The sequence below is a fragment of the Vitis riparia genome, chromosome 12, assembly GCF_004353265.1.
Source record: "Vitis riparia cultivar Riparia Gloire de Montpellier isolate 1030 chromosome 12, EGFV_Vit.rip_1.0, whole genome shotgun sequence".
Classification (NCBI taxonomy): domain Eukaryota; kingdom Viridiplantae; phylum Streptophyta; class Magnoliopsida; order Vitales; family Vitaceae; genus Vitis; species Vitis riparia.
The window spans coordinates 3,773,398-3,790,573 of NC_048442.1; the positions used below are offsets into that span (position 1 = coordinate 3,773,398).

At 33.8% G+C, this 17,176-nt stretch overlaps 2 protein-coding genes across 21 annotated transcripts in view; both read right to left on the reverse strand.

The window, feature by feature from the left end:
- Positions 1–1,135: 1,135 nt before the first annotated feature.
- On the reverse strand, positions 1,136–9,742 carry LOC117926698 (putative disease resistance RPP13-like protein 1). Of its 17 annotated transcripts, none has more exons than XM_034845939.1 (10): positions 8,055–9,741; positions 4,985–7,643; positions 4,732–4,794; positions 4,587–4,629; positions 3,857–4,223; positions 3,606–3,725; positions 2,576–2,620; positions 2,261–2,418; positions 1,791–2,171; positions 1,136–1,662 (listed from the first exon to the last, which is right to left on the reverse strand). In XM_034845939.1, exons 1-2 carry the CDS (start codon positions 9,571–9,573, stop codon positions 5,017–5,019), a joined length of 4,146 nt encoding a protein of 1,381 aa, XP_034701830.1. In that variant the 5' UTR covers positions 9,574–9,741; the 3' UTR covers positions 1,136–1,662; positions 1,791–2,171; positions 2,261–2,418; positions 2,576–2,620; positions 3,606–3,725; positions 3,857–4,223; positions 4,587–4,629; positions 4,732–4,794; positions 4,985–5,016. The 17 variants fall into 17 exon arrangements, with proteins under 17 accessions (XP_034701830.1, XP_034701816.1, XP_034701824.1 ...); XM_034845925.1 differs by having other exon boundaries at positions 1,791–1,983; positions 2,078–2,171; positions 4,985–9,741; XM_034845933.1 differs by having other exon boundaries at positions 4,732–4,779; positions 4,985–9,742.
- A 5,292-nt stretch (positions 9,743–15,034) lies between these two features.
- Positions 15,035–17,176, reverse strand: part of LOC117926990 (ATP-dependent DNA helicase Q-like 4A) — a 28,287-nt gene continuing 26,145 nt past the window's right edge. For 3 of the 4 annotated variants that reach the window (XM_034846339.1, XM_034846337.1, XM_034846338.1), the window contains 6 exons: positions 17,008–17,169; positions 16,804–16,859; positions 16,172–16,301; positions 15,981–16,075; positions 15,763–15,840; positions 15,035–15,684 (listed from right to left, as the gene is read on the reverse strand). In XM_034846339.1, coding sequence (XP_034702230.1) covers positions 15,240–15,684; positions 15,763–15,840; positions 15,981–16,075; positions 16,172–16,301; positions 16,804–16,859; positions 17,008–17,169 — 966 coding nt within the window. In that variant the 3' untranslated portion in view covers positions 15,035–15,239. The remainder of the gene's footprint in view (positions 15,685–15,762; positions 15,841–15,980; positions 16,076–16,171; positions 16,302–16,803; positions 16,860–17,007; positions 17,170–17,176) is intronic. The other variant, XM_034846340.1, reaches the window with a different exon arrangement.

Here is a 17,176-nt window from a genome sequence, read left to right on the forward strand (position 1 = left end):
GTAAAATTTTTTGAGAGAGGTAAGGTGTTGAAGACCCGACCCTGTTTAAGGACAGGAGGGCAGGGTAACTACTGATCTCCAATTGTTCAAGAGATGTAAGATGTTGAAGCCCCTCTTCCCCAAAAGAGTGGAGCTCAGGGCAGTTGTTGATGGATAATTTTGTGAGAGAGATTCGTAAGTTTATGCAAAAAATTCTAATCAAGAAACCAAACTTGTAGACCAGCTTCGTGCACCTGTTTCATAAACAATAGTCCATTATAGATGATGTGTGAAAGCTTCAACACAGGAATTACTCAAAAGCAAGGGATTTTCCAAAGATTGCATATAAGGCCCATTCCAGAGAGTGTATATTCTGCAATTACAGATCTCATCGATTTCCTCTGTGCCTCTGTAAGATAAATAGATAAGTTCAGACATTGATGTTAGGGAAGTGGAAACAAGTCATACAAAATTGAGAATTGGTGGGTATTCTCAAATTCTCTAAGTTCCAATAACAGTATGAGCGATGGTATTTGTACATACACAATTCTTCAAGAGAGTTGAGCCTCTGCAATTCCTGATATTTTGCTGCTGTCATCGACGAAACAGTTTCATGATTCTCAAAATTGATTATCAGGAATGGTTTAGGGAAAATTGGGACTCAAATCCTGCCATGAACTTTCTAAGGAATTATTCCATAGAAAATGATACTTATAATGTCACTTTGTTAATGGTCTTAACATTACAGATCAAATTTTAAAACAGGAACTTACTAGGGCTGACAACAAATCCAATAGAATCAAAACCCTAAAATGGTAAATCAAAAGGGCTTTTGAGATAGTCTATTAAGAGGATAAAAGAAATTTATTCACACAACCTAATTTTATAATGCTTAATCATTAGAAAAACTGAAAGAATAGGCTTGTTTGGAATGGGATCCATGAGTGATCTCAATAATCATCTCCACAGCAGTAGACATCTATTAAATTTCTGGTCGCAATCAAGACCTAAAAAACACCAAAACAAGAATAAAATGACAACAAAATGGGTAAACAAATAATCTAAAGAGTGCATACAATTTGTACATTCTTAGCTTGGTATAAACTTTCAAATTTGAGCAAAAATAACTAAAAGAACAATGCATGAAGATAATGAATAAGCTCAAAATCATCTTTTCCATATAAAATCATAGAGTTCAATGAGGAAACTGCACTGCACCACTTCAAGATGATACTGACATCAAAATGGCAAACAGAATAACAAAGAGTCTCAAAATATGATCAATTTAATTACAATATTCTTCTTGCAAGTCTCATGGAGTAAACCTTCATTAAAACTTTGGACATTATTTCTCTACAAATAAACAATTGACTCTAGTTGATACAAACAATGAGAAACAATGCCCATGGTCACCGATAGAAGCACAAGAACGTTCTCAATTCTAGGACCATAACCCCACAGCAATGGAACATCTTCGCATACTCCTGCTAAAATCAAGACCTAACAAACACCAGAATGAAAACAATAAAAAAATGGCATCAAAATTAGGAAAGAAGCGAGTGGCAACTATAGAACAAAGATGTTAGAATTCTATCCCCCTGCCTTTGGTAAGTGATCCTCTTGTTTAGGCAGAATAAAGCATCACCACAACCTTTTGTTACAGGAACTCCCAGTAAGTGCAATCTGCCAAATAAAATGAAAGCTGGCTGTGTTGAAGTGTGAATTATCTCGAACTAGGCTTGTTGGGTTAAGAGAAAAATCTCAAGTGAAACATTTTTGGAAGAAATTTATATTGAGCATAGAACAATTACCTTGTTATATATTGATGTACCACCACCTTCATTAGAACAGCACTAGGCCTATCTCCATTTGTGAATGTGAGCTATATAATGCCCATCTTTCCCTTTCCTGAATTGGAACTGTTCTTGGAGAGAACAACAGTAGTTGACCGTCAAATAAGAGAGGGAGACTGGCAGTCTCCATTTTGTCAAAAATTCCTGGTCACTGTTGACACCCAAGAAAGACCAAACCAAGAAGAAAATGACATCAAAATCAGGAAAGAAAAAAGTTCCAAAGGTGCATCACAAAGATGTTGTACTTAAACTGGCTTGTCTTTTGAAACTGGTTGACTTGGTGCAAAACAAGAAAATCTCCAGGGCCTTTCACCATGGGGACTCCTAGTAAGTGCAAGCCTGCCAAATCAAAACAGACACCTCCGTAAGATTTGACCAATTTTGTTTCGGTAATATAGCATGGAAAGGCATGGTAGTGGCTCACTCACTAGTCAATTTTTGCAGATCCCATCAAGGAGGAGGGAGAGAATCATCAAGAATAATATCTCTTAATTTTAGTAGCAATTATGTCATGGCCGCTACAACAGACACATCTTCCTAACTCCACCTTCCATTTCAAAGAGCCGTCATAATAACTAAACCCTCACTTTGAACATACAAAAGACAAATTTTTAGGAGCAAGACCAGCCATGAAAACAGCTGCAGCTTTACAGGTGCTATTTTTCTTGATAAAACTAATGGTGCGGTTTATAAGGAGCAAAGTAGTGATATCTATACAACGAGCAGGGAAGAGAAGGAAATACCTTCAAATAAGTAGGGTTTACAAGGCTGGTGAAAGTGGAAGGTATCTGCAAAAGACACAACAATTAGACAAATATTTAGGTAACACTCATTTCATTCGATCATATATGAAACTGAAAGTATTGGGTGTGAGTATATGAGAATATATAGTCAGAGAATTCAACAGCTACCATATAAAAATAAATAGAAGGAAAGAAAACATGGATGAATTGATCAGAAATTTGCAGAGGTACAGCTATGGATGTGCTCTGACTTATCTTTTTAAGATATTTGCTTCATAATCACAATTGATCAGAAAAAGAATAAGAAAAATTCACTATGGAGTTTAATTTATCATTGGCATTAGAAACTCTAATTGATGATGAATTAAAATATGAAGGGGAAGTGGACAGAATATGATGGGTGACATATTTTTAAAGCATGAAGAATTTTAGTTTGAGTCATCTAAATGATTACACCAAATAGATTTGGAGATGTCTTCAATAAATTGTTTCATCTTAGTTCTGCTTCACTGTGTTTGTTTTTGGACCAGTAGTTTCCAAAATGAGTCCTAGATCTAACATAAATTTGCGCAATAATGTAAGCTATCTAGGGTCAATTCTCTCTTGCTCTTCTTCATATATTTGTTCCTGGTTTCTAGTTTCAAAATAAGTCTCAAATTCAACAAACAAGGCGGGTTCATTCTGCATCAAAAGTGTGAGAAAACAACATTCAGTTCTTGAAGAGAGCTGAGGTTCTGCAGTCCCTTGAATGGAGTATCAAGATCTGAAAGGGGTTCTTGGATCAAATGCTAGTCAGAATGCAAAAGAGAAAATGGCATTCATCAAAACTCTGTGTCTTGCTTGTTGTGTATGCTTAAAGCAATAGCTTCCCTGAGTCATTCTCCCCCCATTCTTCTTCTATTTTTGTTCCGGAGTCCTACCCTCAGAATAAATCTTAAATCAAAGAAACAGAGCATGTCCTGCACCAATCTTGTGAAGGGTACCGGGATGCTGGATGCAGAATGTAGTATGCGTCTTTGTTGTTACATACCTGAAACACAATGCCCCTTAGAAACCGATAATCAAAAGTGGTTCCCAATGATTTAGCCCATGGAAAACAAACCCAATAATGCTAATCAAGAAACCAAATCTGTAGGACTGCTCAATGCACCTGGATTGCAACATAGTTGTGTAAAAGCTTCAACTTATGGACCATTATCGGAATCTCAAAAGATTGAATAGAAGGAGATACGGAATCAAATAATATATCAAACTGAAATAATTAACAAAAACAAAAATTACCTGACTGACTGTAAATTGGTGTGCAATCGTCGTCATTAGAAAGCCAGATCATCTCTTACTACATGTGGGACATCAGCCATGAACTGTTCGTGATACTCAGTAAAGTACCAGAGCATGCATCAGTGACCTGAAATTCTTGTAATTAGAGATCTTATTCATTTCCTCTGTGCCTCCGTAAGAGAAATAGACAGAAACCACATTTGATTCTAGTCTCAAATTGTTCAAAATGTTGCCCATCTGTGGTTAATCTTCCCTTGCTCCTCTTCATATCCTTGTTACAGCTAGCTTAAGGAAAAACTTTTAAATCAAACAAACGGAGCATGTTGTGCACCCTAGTCTCCAAGAATATACACAAGATTAGGACACCCTGTGATAAATACATCACAAAGTTAAATCCCCAATTTTGTAGCATGGGAAAGAGATCAACAAGCACAAATCCATGTTAGGTCCTCAAAAGGATTAAAGTAATTAACATATTTCACAGATAGTTAATAGCCGTCTTTGCATTTTGAAAGGTAAATTGAAGAAGTCATGGAAATATAAGTCTTGGTTGGTTAAAATGTGAATTACCTAGGATCAATCTTCCTTTAATCTTCTTATCTTCGTTGGAAAAATTCTTAAATCAAATAAATAGAGTTTGCAAAAATCTTGCAGACTTAAATCTCCACTTTTCTAACACTGGAAGAGAGAATAGCAGCAAGGAAAAACCAAAGCAAGTAAAATTACTTACTTATAAGCAGTTAACTAGAATACGTGCCTGGTTTCCTCCATGCCTGTACAAGAGAAATAAGCAGAGAAAATGAGAAAAGTCCACATGAAAGACAAACAATTTTTGGAAATATGAGAATTGGTTGTATGCATGAAATGTAAACCACCTGGGATCGATCTTCCCCTGCTCCTCTTCAAATCTTTGTTCCAGGTCTCTGGTTTCAAAGAATCTTAAAATGAATAATTGTACACCATTAGAATATGACAATTGTATGGGTTAAATCAAATCCCCAACAACATGACTAGCAAATGGATTATATATGTGGATGCACAATTCTTGAGATAATTCGAAAATTTGAAACATAAGTTTGGCCACTTAATGAATTGGAACATAGGTTTTCTGAAGAAAATTACAAGTACCTGGCTAAATATTACTGCAGCAAACACCTTCGTTAGACTGACTCAACACCGATGTATATTTGTGGGATGTGAGCTATATAATCCCATTCTTGCCCTTCTTTAAATTGGCACCGCTGTTCCAGCAAAGGACAGTTCTCGATGCTTAGAAAAGAGAGGGAATCTGGAAGTTTCTCTCTTGTCAAGGATTGAAGCATAGGACAGTCGAAGATCCGTAATTTTTCAAGAGAGGTGAGGCGTTGAAGACCCACTTCTGTCAAGGATTGGAGCTCAGGTAAGCCCGAGATGTCTAGTTTTTTAAGAGAGGCAAGGCATGGAAGACCCGCTTCTTTCAAAGATTGGAGCTTAGGGCAGCAATTGATGCCCAATTTTTTAAGAGAGGTGAGGTGTTGAAGACCCGATCCTGTCAAGGTCTGGAGTGCATAGCAGCCACGGATGGATAATCGTTCAAGAGATGAAAGATGTCGAAGGATGTCTTCCCCAAAGGATTGGAGGCCCGCGCAGTGTACGATCTCTAATTCCATAAGAGAAGGAAAATGTTGAAACCCCTCTTGTGGAATAAATTGGAGCTGAGGGCAGTCACGGATGGATAATTGTGTGAGCGAGGTAAGCTGTTGAAGCCCTCTACCGTCCAGAGACTTGAGATATGGAAAATATCCAATTTCAAGAGTGGTGAGTGTGGAGGGAAGCAGGAGCTCCTCGGGAAATGACTCCACGTCCTGGCATACACCTCTGATTTTGAATTTTGTAAGAGAGGCCAGTCTCTGCAAACCCCAGTCCACCTGGGGTGTCAGTTGGTTGCATCTGCAAATTTCAAGTTCACGTAGGTCGGAGGGCAAACCATCGTTGTGAAACAACAATTGTGGACAATCTTCTAGGCGTAATCTCTGCAAGGATGAGAGTGCGAGTGCGAGTGCCAGCGACTTGAGATCATGGCACTGGATAATTTCCAACGAACGAAGAGAAGTTGGTTCCCCTTCTGAAATCGAGATGGAGAGGGATTCAAGACCGTCAACAGAATCGATATCAAAATGAATCAACCTGGGGAAGATGGCTAAAGAGAAGGATAATGAGAAGGATGATGAGAGAGATAAATCGGTTTTACTACGGATGATTTTTAATTTTTCAAGAGATGGGTGATGGCATCTGAACAACTCAGGTAGGAGAAACCCTACGTTGTTACAGTCACAGATTTGTAGCGATTTTAATGTGACCATGGGAAAACCAAATCTGTTCAACGGTCTGGAAAAATAACAAACCAAGATTTTCAAATCTTGCATAGCAGAAGTGCGGGTTTGCAGGATTCCCTCCTCTAGTAGAGACTCTACAGCATCAAGGTTTGTAATTGTGAGCTCGTGCGGTTCCAATGGCAGTTGCCTCCACTGATGCACTTTTGAAATTTGAATATGTGAAGTTTGAAGAGCAGTGAAGCCAGAGGCTGGCCTTTTCAACTGCAATTCACCAAAACCCAACATCTTCAATTCACGGATGGCTGGAACTTGGAGTGAAGCCACAAGCAGCCCCCAACATCTTTCAATTTCAAGTTTCTTCAATGAAGGAAGCTCTTCTGGTAATTTCCCTGTGAGTTTGGGACAATGCTTTATATAAAGCTCCTGGAGACGATGGAATTCGCATCCACAACATAACCATTTCTTCCAGTTGTACATATGCTCAAATCTTAGAGTTTGTAGGAATGGGAAGGAGTAAGAAGCATCCCCATAAAACTCCCTTCCCACCCTCTCTACTCCACTCATAAATGAGATAGAAAGATGTTTAAGAGAGGGTAGTTGCCCAAGTGGTGGCAATGATGAACAATTTCCACATCTCTTCAACTCCAGGGTGACAAGATTCGAGAGTGAAGAACGTCCTCCTATCCACTCTGGAAATGCTACACCGGGATAATCTTCGATGGTAAGCTGCTTTAAATTTGGATGAGGCTGCAAGTTGTTGAGGACGCCACTTTGTATAACATCATTAGTACCTTCGTCTCTCCATGCCAAGGATAGTTCATCAAGGTGTCTCTTATCCTTCATTTTCGCTCTCAACGCATCCCCAGCACACTCCACATTCTGAATTTCTGAAATTTCAAGTCTTCCCCCAATATGTGAAAGCTCTCCTAATTCACCAATTGTTGATCCACCATTTTTGCCCACAATAAAATTACTCAACTTCCGTAAATTTTTTAATTGACTAATGTGACTTGGCGTTTCTCTCCATCCACTTATATCAAGATAACGCAAATTAATCAATTTATCCATCCTTGAAGGTAATTCAATGCAACAGTTATCTCCTGATAGTATCATCGTTTGTAAATGATACAAAGAACACACTGAATCAGACAACTTTTTAATCCTAGAATATGAGATATCCAAATAACGCAAATATTTTAATTCGCCTATTGAATCGGGCAAATCAGTAAGAATCCAAAAACGTAATGACAACACTCGTAAGTACCTCCATTTAGATAATATAGCGTGTAAATCAACCCTTTTAGTTGGCATGTACAAAGGAAATTGCGGACATTGCCTTATATTTAACTCAAGGTACGTTCGAAGACACTTTATTTTTGCAAGGGCCTCAAATCTCCTACTAACGGTCGTTGAGTAATAAGTGCCCCCATAGATTTCTTGCTCCTCATCATCCTCAAATTCGCTAGATATATATTGAGCCAAGTCATGTATGAGATCAAGCATGACAAAGTATGATTCTTCCAAAGCATATTTCTGAAAAAATGACTTCGATACAAGTTCATCAAAATACTGCTCACCTACCTTTTCCATTCTTTCATTGCCTTTTGATTGTATAAGTCCTTCTGCCATCCATAGTAAAATCAGATCCTCCTTTTTGAATACATAATCCTTAGGGAAAATGGAGCAATACGCCAAACATCGGTTCAGATGCAATGGGAGATATTGATAACTCAATATCATCGAAGGAATGATTTCATGATCAAACCTCTTAAACACAGCCAATCTATCAAATTTCCTACTAACGGCCAATAAGTGATGAGTGTTCTCAGAGATTTCTTGCACCTTATCATCCTCAAATCGAATACAAAATTCGCTAGATATATATTGAGCCAAGTCATGTATGAGATCATGCATGACAAAGTATGATTCTTCCAAAGCATATTTCTGAAAAAATGACTTCGATACAAGTTCATCAAAATACTGCTCACCTACCTTTTCCATTCTTTCATTGCCTTTTGAAAATTGTAGAAGTCCTTCTGCCATCCATAGTAAAATCAGATTCTCCTTGTCGAATACATGATCCTTAGGGAAAATGGAGCAATAGGCCAAACATCGTTTCAGATGCAATGGGAGATCTTGATAACTCAATATCAACGAAGGAATGATTTCATGATCTTGCAAATCCCATATTTCACTCTCCAGAATTTGTTCCCATTCCCTTCCGTCGGTTTTAGGATACAAGAGACGGCCAAGTGCTTTGACCGCTAAAGGCAATCCTTGGCATTTAGCCACAATCTTTCTGCCTATTGATTCAAGATGAGGATATGGGCCCGAGGCTCCATTTTCAAATGCAAGTTTTTCAAATAAGGACCAACAATGTGCCTGGGACAACCCTTCCAGAGGATGAGTATGATCAGCACGCATGATTGTTGCAACATCACTATCCCGAGTAGTCACAACAACCTTGCTTCCTTTCCCAGCAGCTAGGAGCGGAATTCGTAACTGATCCCATTCACTACTACAACCTTTCTTCCAAACGTCATCCAGGACAAGTAGAAATTTCTGGTCAGCAAGGCTCTTTTTCAGTTTTTTCTGAAGCAAATTTAGGTTGCTGCTTTGCATATCAGAAAGGGTTGCACATTCGATTTCCTCAAGAATTAATTTGGTTACCCTAACAAGAAGAAACTCCTCCGAAACACAAACCCATGCTGTCAAGGCAAAGTGTCCCTTCACTCTGGCATCGTTATACAGAAGCTGAGCCAGTGTGGTCTTGCCTGCGCCGCCCATGCCGACTATGGAGATCACATCTATCCTGTTGGTGCTTACATTATCAGACAACAACCTTTTAATCATCTCCTCTTTAACTTTATCCCTGCCGAACACACAAGAGTCATCTTGCAGCGAAGTCGAGGGTGATCTCTGTGGCAGTTTCTCACCATCGCCTGGTTTCAGCCCAAGCTTATCTTTTGTTTCTGCATGAACTTCCAGTTTGCGGATGATCATCTTTACCCTTAACTCCATGCTTGGATGATCAGCAAGTGGGGCCATTAACCGTGTGGAAAAGCTGTTCAATGCGTCAGTTAGGCCGGTCTGGGAGTCAGCAGCTTCCATCCTGCGTCGCAAAGCTTCCGTAGAAATCTCGTCCAGTAGATCTTCCGCATCATACACAGCATTCTTAACGCCCACCAACCACCTTTTGACTTCTTTATCTGCAAATTGCTTCACCTCAGCATGGTCGAGCACTTCATCCACAACCCGCAATTTCTCCCGCAACTCCAGAAGGAGTTCCTTACTGACCTTCTGTCCCCCGATGAAGCTCCAGACCTCGGAAGAAGCCAACCTGTCGAAAAGAACTTGGAGAGAAGCGGAGAGAAAAGCTCCTCCAACTAACTCCAGGGCCATGTCTGTTTCTCTGCAGAGGAAGTGAAGGAATTGAGAGGAAGATGAAGGTAAGCAGATGCGAAGTGGAAATGAAAGACACAGGAGGTCGTTAGGAAGAATAGGAATGGAGTAAGAAGCTTTCTTTGCTCCGATAAGGACTCAATGCCATCAATAATTGAGTGGAAAGTAATGAAGAAAGCAAAAAAGTAAAAAAGATGGGGCAGAGTAGCACATGGCCTGTCACTTGAAGGCAACACGGATTTACATAAATTTACACCAAGCATAATGTGTATTATTTTCGTTGGAAATTAATTATGAGAATGTGGAAAATTAGGTGTGCCATCACTCAATCGATGGCCCATCCATGGTAGTTTTTATGAAGGAAGAAAAAGGAAAAAAAGAGTAAAAGGGGTTACATGTAAATTAAACAGTCCAATCAATTATAATTATATCATGTAATTTTTCATTTTTTTTAAAGGTATGTAAATTTATTTATACTTTTTTATTACTATTTTAAAATTTTATTTTATTATTTAAATTTTTGTATAAATATACAAAAAAATAAAAGGGTTTTGGAAAAAAAATTATGAATGGATTTTCATACAATCCAATTAATTTAAATCCAATCCTAGATTAGAGTAATCAATATTAATTATATGACTATACACATCCCATTTATTCACATTGTAATGATGATTAAATTTTTTTATATTTTAATCTCATTTTTTTTTTGTGTGTATATATATATATATATATATATATATATATATATATATATATATATATATATCACCTGTTAGTATATTAGATTTATTGATATAGATTAAAAGCTTATATTAAAATTTCTTAAAATATAAAAAATGTAATATAATTTTTTTTTTTTACAATTTTATATGTTGCAATCCATACTTAGACGTGTGTTTAGAAGACATAATTTATTTATTTAATGATAAATAGAATGAAGTAATTATATGAATTGAAATAAGAGAAAATAGCATGTAAATAGTTAGCATTAGCTAGAAAAAAAAAATATTATGACAATGTTTTAGAGTTTAATAAGTAATTTCTTCAAAATGAAAGTGGGATTGCTACAAAAGGAAGTATCAATTTCAGTGGCATTGAGGTAAGCCAAATATTTAGGTCACGTGTGGTTCTCAAATAATTTGAGAGAAAATGTGAGGAAAAAAATACACAGAAAAAATAAAATAAATAAAATAAAAAACCAAAGAATATAAAAAATAAATTTAAATTTGATAAATTATTTGTATTTTTTATTTTGAATTCATTTCACTTATTTTAACTTTTTATATATAAATATTAAATAATTTTAAAATAAATAAAATTTTAATTAATTATAATTATTATTTTTATATTTTTCATAGTATAATTATATTGGTTTTATTTGTTAAAGTTGAAATTTCATTCCTTAGCATATTTTAATAGTTCAAACACAGTCATATAAATCAAAACGCATATTAAAAATTTCTTTAATATAAAAGATGTGACATAAAATAGAATCCCCCGTAATTATATATGTTTCAATAATCCATACATGGACTTGTTTAAAAGGCCTATCATGTAATGTCTCACATCAAACAGGGGAGAGTTCTTAACTCTATATATGTAGACGTTTCTCTCAATTTGTAAACGCATTTTAAAGTCGTAAGGCTTTTTAGGTGTAAAACAGATAATATCTATATGATTGAAAGCAAATCATTATAATGGTATCACAGCTAATCCTTAAATCGGAAGTGAAGGTTTGGTTGGACCCATATGGGGTATTTGCTTATTTAGTCTCATAATCCAATGTGGCACAATAAAGACGTTGTATCTGTATAAAAGTGTTTATGATGTTTCATATCAAATATCGGAGAAAGTTTTTAATGTTATTTACGTAAAAAAATTTCTTTTAATTTTATAAATGGGTTTTAAAATCGTAAGTGTCTTTTAAACCTAAAATAAATAATATCTACGTAAACTCATTTAACATTGGGATAAGCTACAGATTTCAATCTTGTCGTTTGTAAAAAAGATAACTTCGGATTCTGAAAAATCGAGTGAACATTGTCGGAGACTAGACCCAGACTGTCCAAAGATAAAGAAATTGATTCCATTACACCCGTACACTGCCAAAGATAAGAAATGAGTGGTAAATATTTGCATCGAGGTGCGAATCTTAATGCGTGCTTGTCGGGGTGCAAATACGGATGCATGAATCCAAGCCACACACCCAGAGGTGCCATTCCTCAGGCACAAATCCCAATGCGCGATCGCAAGGTGCGAATCTCAATGCACTTATCTTGAGGTACGAGTCCTGGGTCAGGATTAAACAATAAAGGAAGAATTATGTTTTCATCCCACTTAAATTGGGTAATTGAGAAAAGCTCCCCCGATTAAATTCAAAATATAAATTGAGACCAAATATATTATCTTTAAAAAATCTCTAAACTATTTTTAACTATTAAATGAGAAAGTCTAACCAATTATGTCATATTTCTCATTCTTTTTTTTATCATTCTTTCATTTATTCAATAGTGGAACCAACTTAGAATCTTCTTTTTTTTTTTCATCAAATTAAATATGAAAAATGATTAAAAATTATTATTATCAAATATATTTTTAAAGTGAATAACTTTTAGATACTTCATCAAATATTTTTTTTTTCAAATTTACATAATATATAATAAATATTTTTTAAATATGTTGAAAACTTACATAATATAAGATAAATATTATTATTTATTTCAAACTTATATTATTTCTCATATATATTAAATAATTTTTAAACACCTCATATAATATTAGTATTATTTATTTGTGTAAATTAGATATCATCAAATATTATATATTTTTTAAATTTATAGAACATATAATAAATACTTTTTAAATACCTCATAAAATATTATTAATCAAAAAGACATTATTTTTAAGACTAATTTACCAACCTTCCGATAATTTTGAAAGTGTAAACAGGGTAATTAGTCGAATTAAAGTTTTCAAAATATTCAAAATTTCTTCATTACAAAATTACTTAATTGCTCTCCACACTAATCCTAATTTTTTTAATAAAGATTTAAATATTTAAAACTATTAAAATAAATACTTTCTTATTAAAGCAAAATTTTCAAACTAATAAGATAAAAATCATGAAATCTTCAAAACTATAATTACAACAAATATTTTTAATTTTAAAATTAATTTCATAATTTAAATTAATGATTTTAAAAAATAAAAATGTTACAAAAATAATTTTTGTTTATTTTTAATTCCATTTAAATATGATTTTTTTTAATCTCTATTGATAACAATGAAATTATGTTATAAAGGCAAAATAGTTCAAATATATATTTCATTTAGTTTATTTATAATAAACAATTCAAACATGATTGATTTTAATTTTATTTCATATGTGTTAATTTTTGTAGGGAATGTCTTAATGATATAATTTGGTAAAAAAAAAAAATATCAATAATTGTCTTAATGGCAAACTCAAGTTGTTTAAAAATCATACAAAATTTATTAGGAGTCTTGTACACCCTTATACACTTAGCACATTTCCCTTATACAGTTAGTGTAATACTCTTGTACAATGATACAAATTTCATATATTTCCTAAGTTATATATCCATGTAGATGTATTAATCATATTTTCAATGGTTTGATTGACAAAATGGTGGATGACTGAGGGTCATTTTTTTCCCCAAATATCATTATTGGGGAAAATATTAGAATTTCCATATGAGAGTTAAATAAAATGCATGACATAGGTGTACAATCTTTAGGTGACAAGGAAAATAAAAAAGTGGTTTAGAATCGATTAAAATCATTCACAAAGAGTAATTTTGTACACTTTTGTATAATTAGTACATTTCCCTTGTACAGTTAGTGTAATACCCTTGTACAATGACATAAATTTCATATCACTTCTAAGTTATGTGTCTATATAGGAGTGTTTAACCATATTTCCAATGGTTTAGTTGAGAAGATAGTACTTAAGGTCAAATTTTTTTTTCCTAAATATCATTATTGGGGAAAGTATTAGAATTTCCATGTAAGAATTAAATAAAATGCATGACATGTGTGTAAGTCGTGAGTGATAAAAAAAAAAAAAAGAATGACTAATAATCGATTATAATATTTCACAAACGTTAGCCTTGTGTACCTTTGTACACTTAGTATAGTTTCATTATACAATTAGTGTAATACAATTGTATAGTGGCGTAATAAATAAAGAAATAATTTTTTTTTTATTTTCATATAAGAAAAACGTACTAAACAAGGTTTTCAATTTTCATTTTTAAAAATAGTTTTCATTTTTTAATTAAACATATTTTCAAAAAGAGACCATATAGAAAATAAAAATTATTTTTTAAAATAAAAAAATTAAAATTAAAAAACTAGAAATTTTTTTTAAAACCAAACTTAGATATAATCTATATAATTTTTAACTAATTGTTTTCATCTAAAATAAATAAATATACCTTTCAACCCTTTTATATAAGAAAAATTCAATCTCTATTATGTATTGATATAATTCACTTTTAAAATTAGATCATATGAAAACATTTTAATTGAGTACTTAAAATAAAAACTCTCCATCCATCCTTTTTCTTTCTTTTTCTTTTTCTTATTTTAATAAATTTTCAATTAATTCAAATCATTAAAAAAAATCCTTAATAAACAAATTTGTAACATTTCATATAACTTATTACTAAAAGTCACGTTGAAAAAGTTATTAAAATAAGGAAGGAAGAAGATTAAAAAAAATTAAACTTTTTATTTTATAATAGTACAAAAAAACTTTAAAATACTTTTTAGTATAAAAAAAATTAAAATAGTGAATATATTTATTTTAATCGGCATTTTAATTATTAAATTATTTACTTCTAAAATATAAAAGATAAAAATAAATGTAAAAGATAATTTTCATTTATTTAAATTAATTTTTTTAGAAAGTATTTTCCAAAATAGTCTTTGAATCATTAATATAATTTTTTTATTTATAATTTAAAAATAAAAAATAATGTTGATTTTTTAATTATTTATAAAAGAGTTTAAAAAAAAATAATGAAAAATCCAAAAATGGTTAAATAAGAAAAAATAATGATAAGTGGTAAAATAAAGACAAAAATGAATCAAATGAATATTTTTGTCAATTATTATCTCATATTCTTATAATCAATTATGGGTGGTCGAAGGACCTTATCTTAATTATCAAGCCTATATGAGTTAAAAACACAATTGGTCCTTAAATAAAACTAAAGAAGACATTGAAAGAAGATGGAGATCACCCGCATCAAATAAATTAAACAAATCTAATCAACAAAATGATAATCGAAGTAAATGGGAAGTAGACAAGACTACTTGATTTTACCTTGACAACATTATAATAGAAACACTAATACCAACTCTATAGCCACAGCAAATTGCCCAACATCCTTCATCTTCCCTGCTTTTATGTGTGTCCTAAAGGAAAACGAAATACAAAACCAAAAAATAATAATAAAAAACTTCAAAAAACTTGCCAGGAACAAGCATTTCAAATACAACACTATACAAGATTACATATTCATCTTCAGTTATATTCAAGCAAAGCAACACAATCTGATTCTATGAGCCTGAAATGCATGGCTTTCTCTTTCTAAAATAGGAATGCAAAACTTTAAATTATGGAAATAATATGTCAGCTACCCCTTGAAGGAATATTCTTGGAACATATTGAGATCTTGGCCGTGACCCTTATTGCTCGGTGTTGACCATGAAGGCAGTGTTCTTCTTGCACCATCCCCATCAACCTTTGGAGCTGACCCATTAATGGCAACATCACAATTGGAGTCATCAAAGTCTAAGTCATCATCTATGCACTGGTTGTAATAGTCTGTCTCTCTGGTATTGTTAGCCTCACCGCCTTTGTTGTGCCTTTTCATAGCCCTTCCCCTGGATCGATCAGTGCTTTTCGTGAAGTCATCATCCTCCGGATTTGCATCTAAAACCTTAGCAGACTCTCTTCTCCTCTTGATGGTATCAGTACTGTCATTGCTACTGCTGCTATTTTTGTCCGTCTTGTAGTATTCCTTGATGGTTGACTCAATGGTTTCCAGCACTCTATCTCCGTACTTGCTTATCTTTGCCCTGAATAAAGCCAACATCATCATTAGAGATAAATGGTTTACCAAGTAAATGCCACCAAACCAAATCTAAAAAACTTACTTGCCAATGCCATTGACTTCAAGGAGTTCTTCCTTGGTTCTGGGTATTCTCTTGCTTATTTGCTGTAATGTGGCATTTCTAGGTTGAGGGGAAAAACAGTGCAACATATTAGGATATGATTTTACTGACAGAAATGCTCCTTTTTGTTAATAAATTAGATAAGAAAACAAAATTTAGATTGAGAAAAAAAGGAACAACTGAAATGGGTGAGAACTCACCCAAATATGTGGTATGCCATGACCCCCTCCCCAGCTTCTTTAACAAGTACAGTTCGAAGTATCCGAAGAGCAGAATAAAGTTTTGCTGACAGATTCTGTCATAAAATAAAAGTTCATTTTTAGCACTCAAGGGCATTTGAAAGAAAAATCATGTAGCAGAAAGTTAAAAAGAGGTAAATAAATGCATATACCAAGTCCACCTCTGGGAGATGAGCAGGGGTTTCTATTCGTGGAGGACTTAGCTTTCCTGATGTAAGAGAGCCTTTCGCTGGAGTTGCTTCAAAATTGCTCAGTTTAGATGATTTTGCCGAGGAAGGGAACCTGCTTGGTATATATCAAACGCCAGCATCATGAGAAGTACAATTTTTCTGGAGTGCATATTTATGAGCTTGAAGCAGATTGAACCAATAGCAAGAGCTCAAACTCATGCTAGTTCAAACTTTCATGCGTTTTTTTCTACTGTTTCTATACGTCTTCAGTGTAAGAAACACAAACAGTAAACTTCCATGGCCATGCTACAATATACCAGTCAAGAAACAATGTAAAACATGCCCCTAAGCACCAATTCATGATATGTTATGAGAAAGTGGAATGATTATATAACCTCACTCATCTGTACAGTTAATAATCATATATATAAATCATGGAAATGTTTGCAAGTGTCCAATAGGTGATGTTGCCAGGTATCTGGAACACCAATTGTTGATGAGAAGTTGTCCAAATCACTACTTCCAAGTATTAAATTAAAGTTAATTGGAGGGGAAAAAAAGTGTTGGCATGGTTTTTAGAGGATTAATTACTAAGAATTTATGAAGAGATGAACCTTAATATAATTTTCTGCCCACCAGAGAAGAGCTTGTAAACCTTGGATTCGTTCACCTGAAGACAAAGGTAAAACAAATACCGCAACTTTTAGTTAAGCAATAAATAGACATAAGAGGATAAAGTAGGTGGTTTCCTTCTTTCCACACAATCATCTTATATACCAAATGAAGTATAATTGACTCAAGGCAATTAATAGCTGCACCTTCAATACTGATGACACAGACCCATAGATATCGCTTTTCTTAACATCCTCCATAAGGAAATCCTCAGTAACAAGATGGCGCAAAATTCGAGATGCTTCACCCTTGGCTAGATGTTTCCCAGCTGCATGCAGGCCCAAAGTTTCATGTCTGTGTTTCTTAACCTGGGAT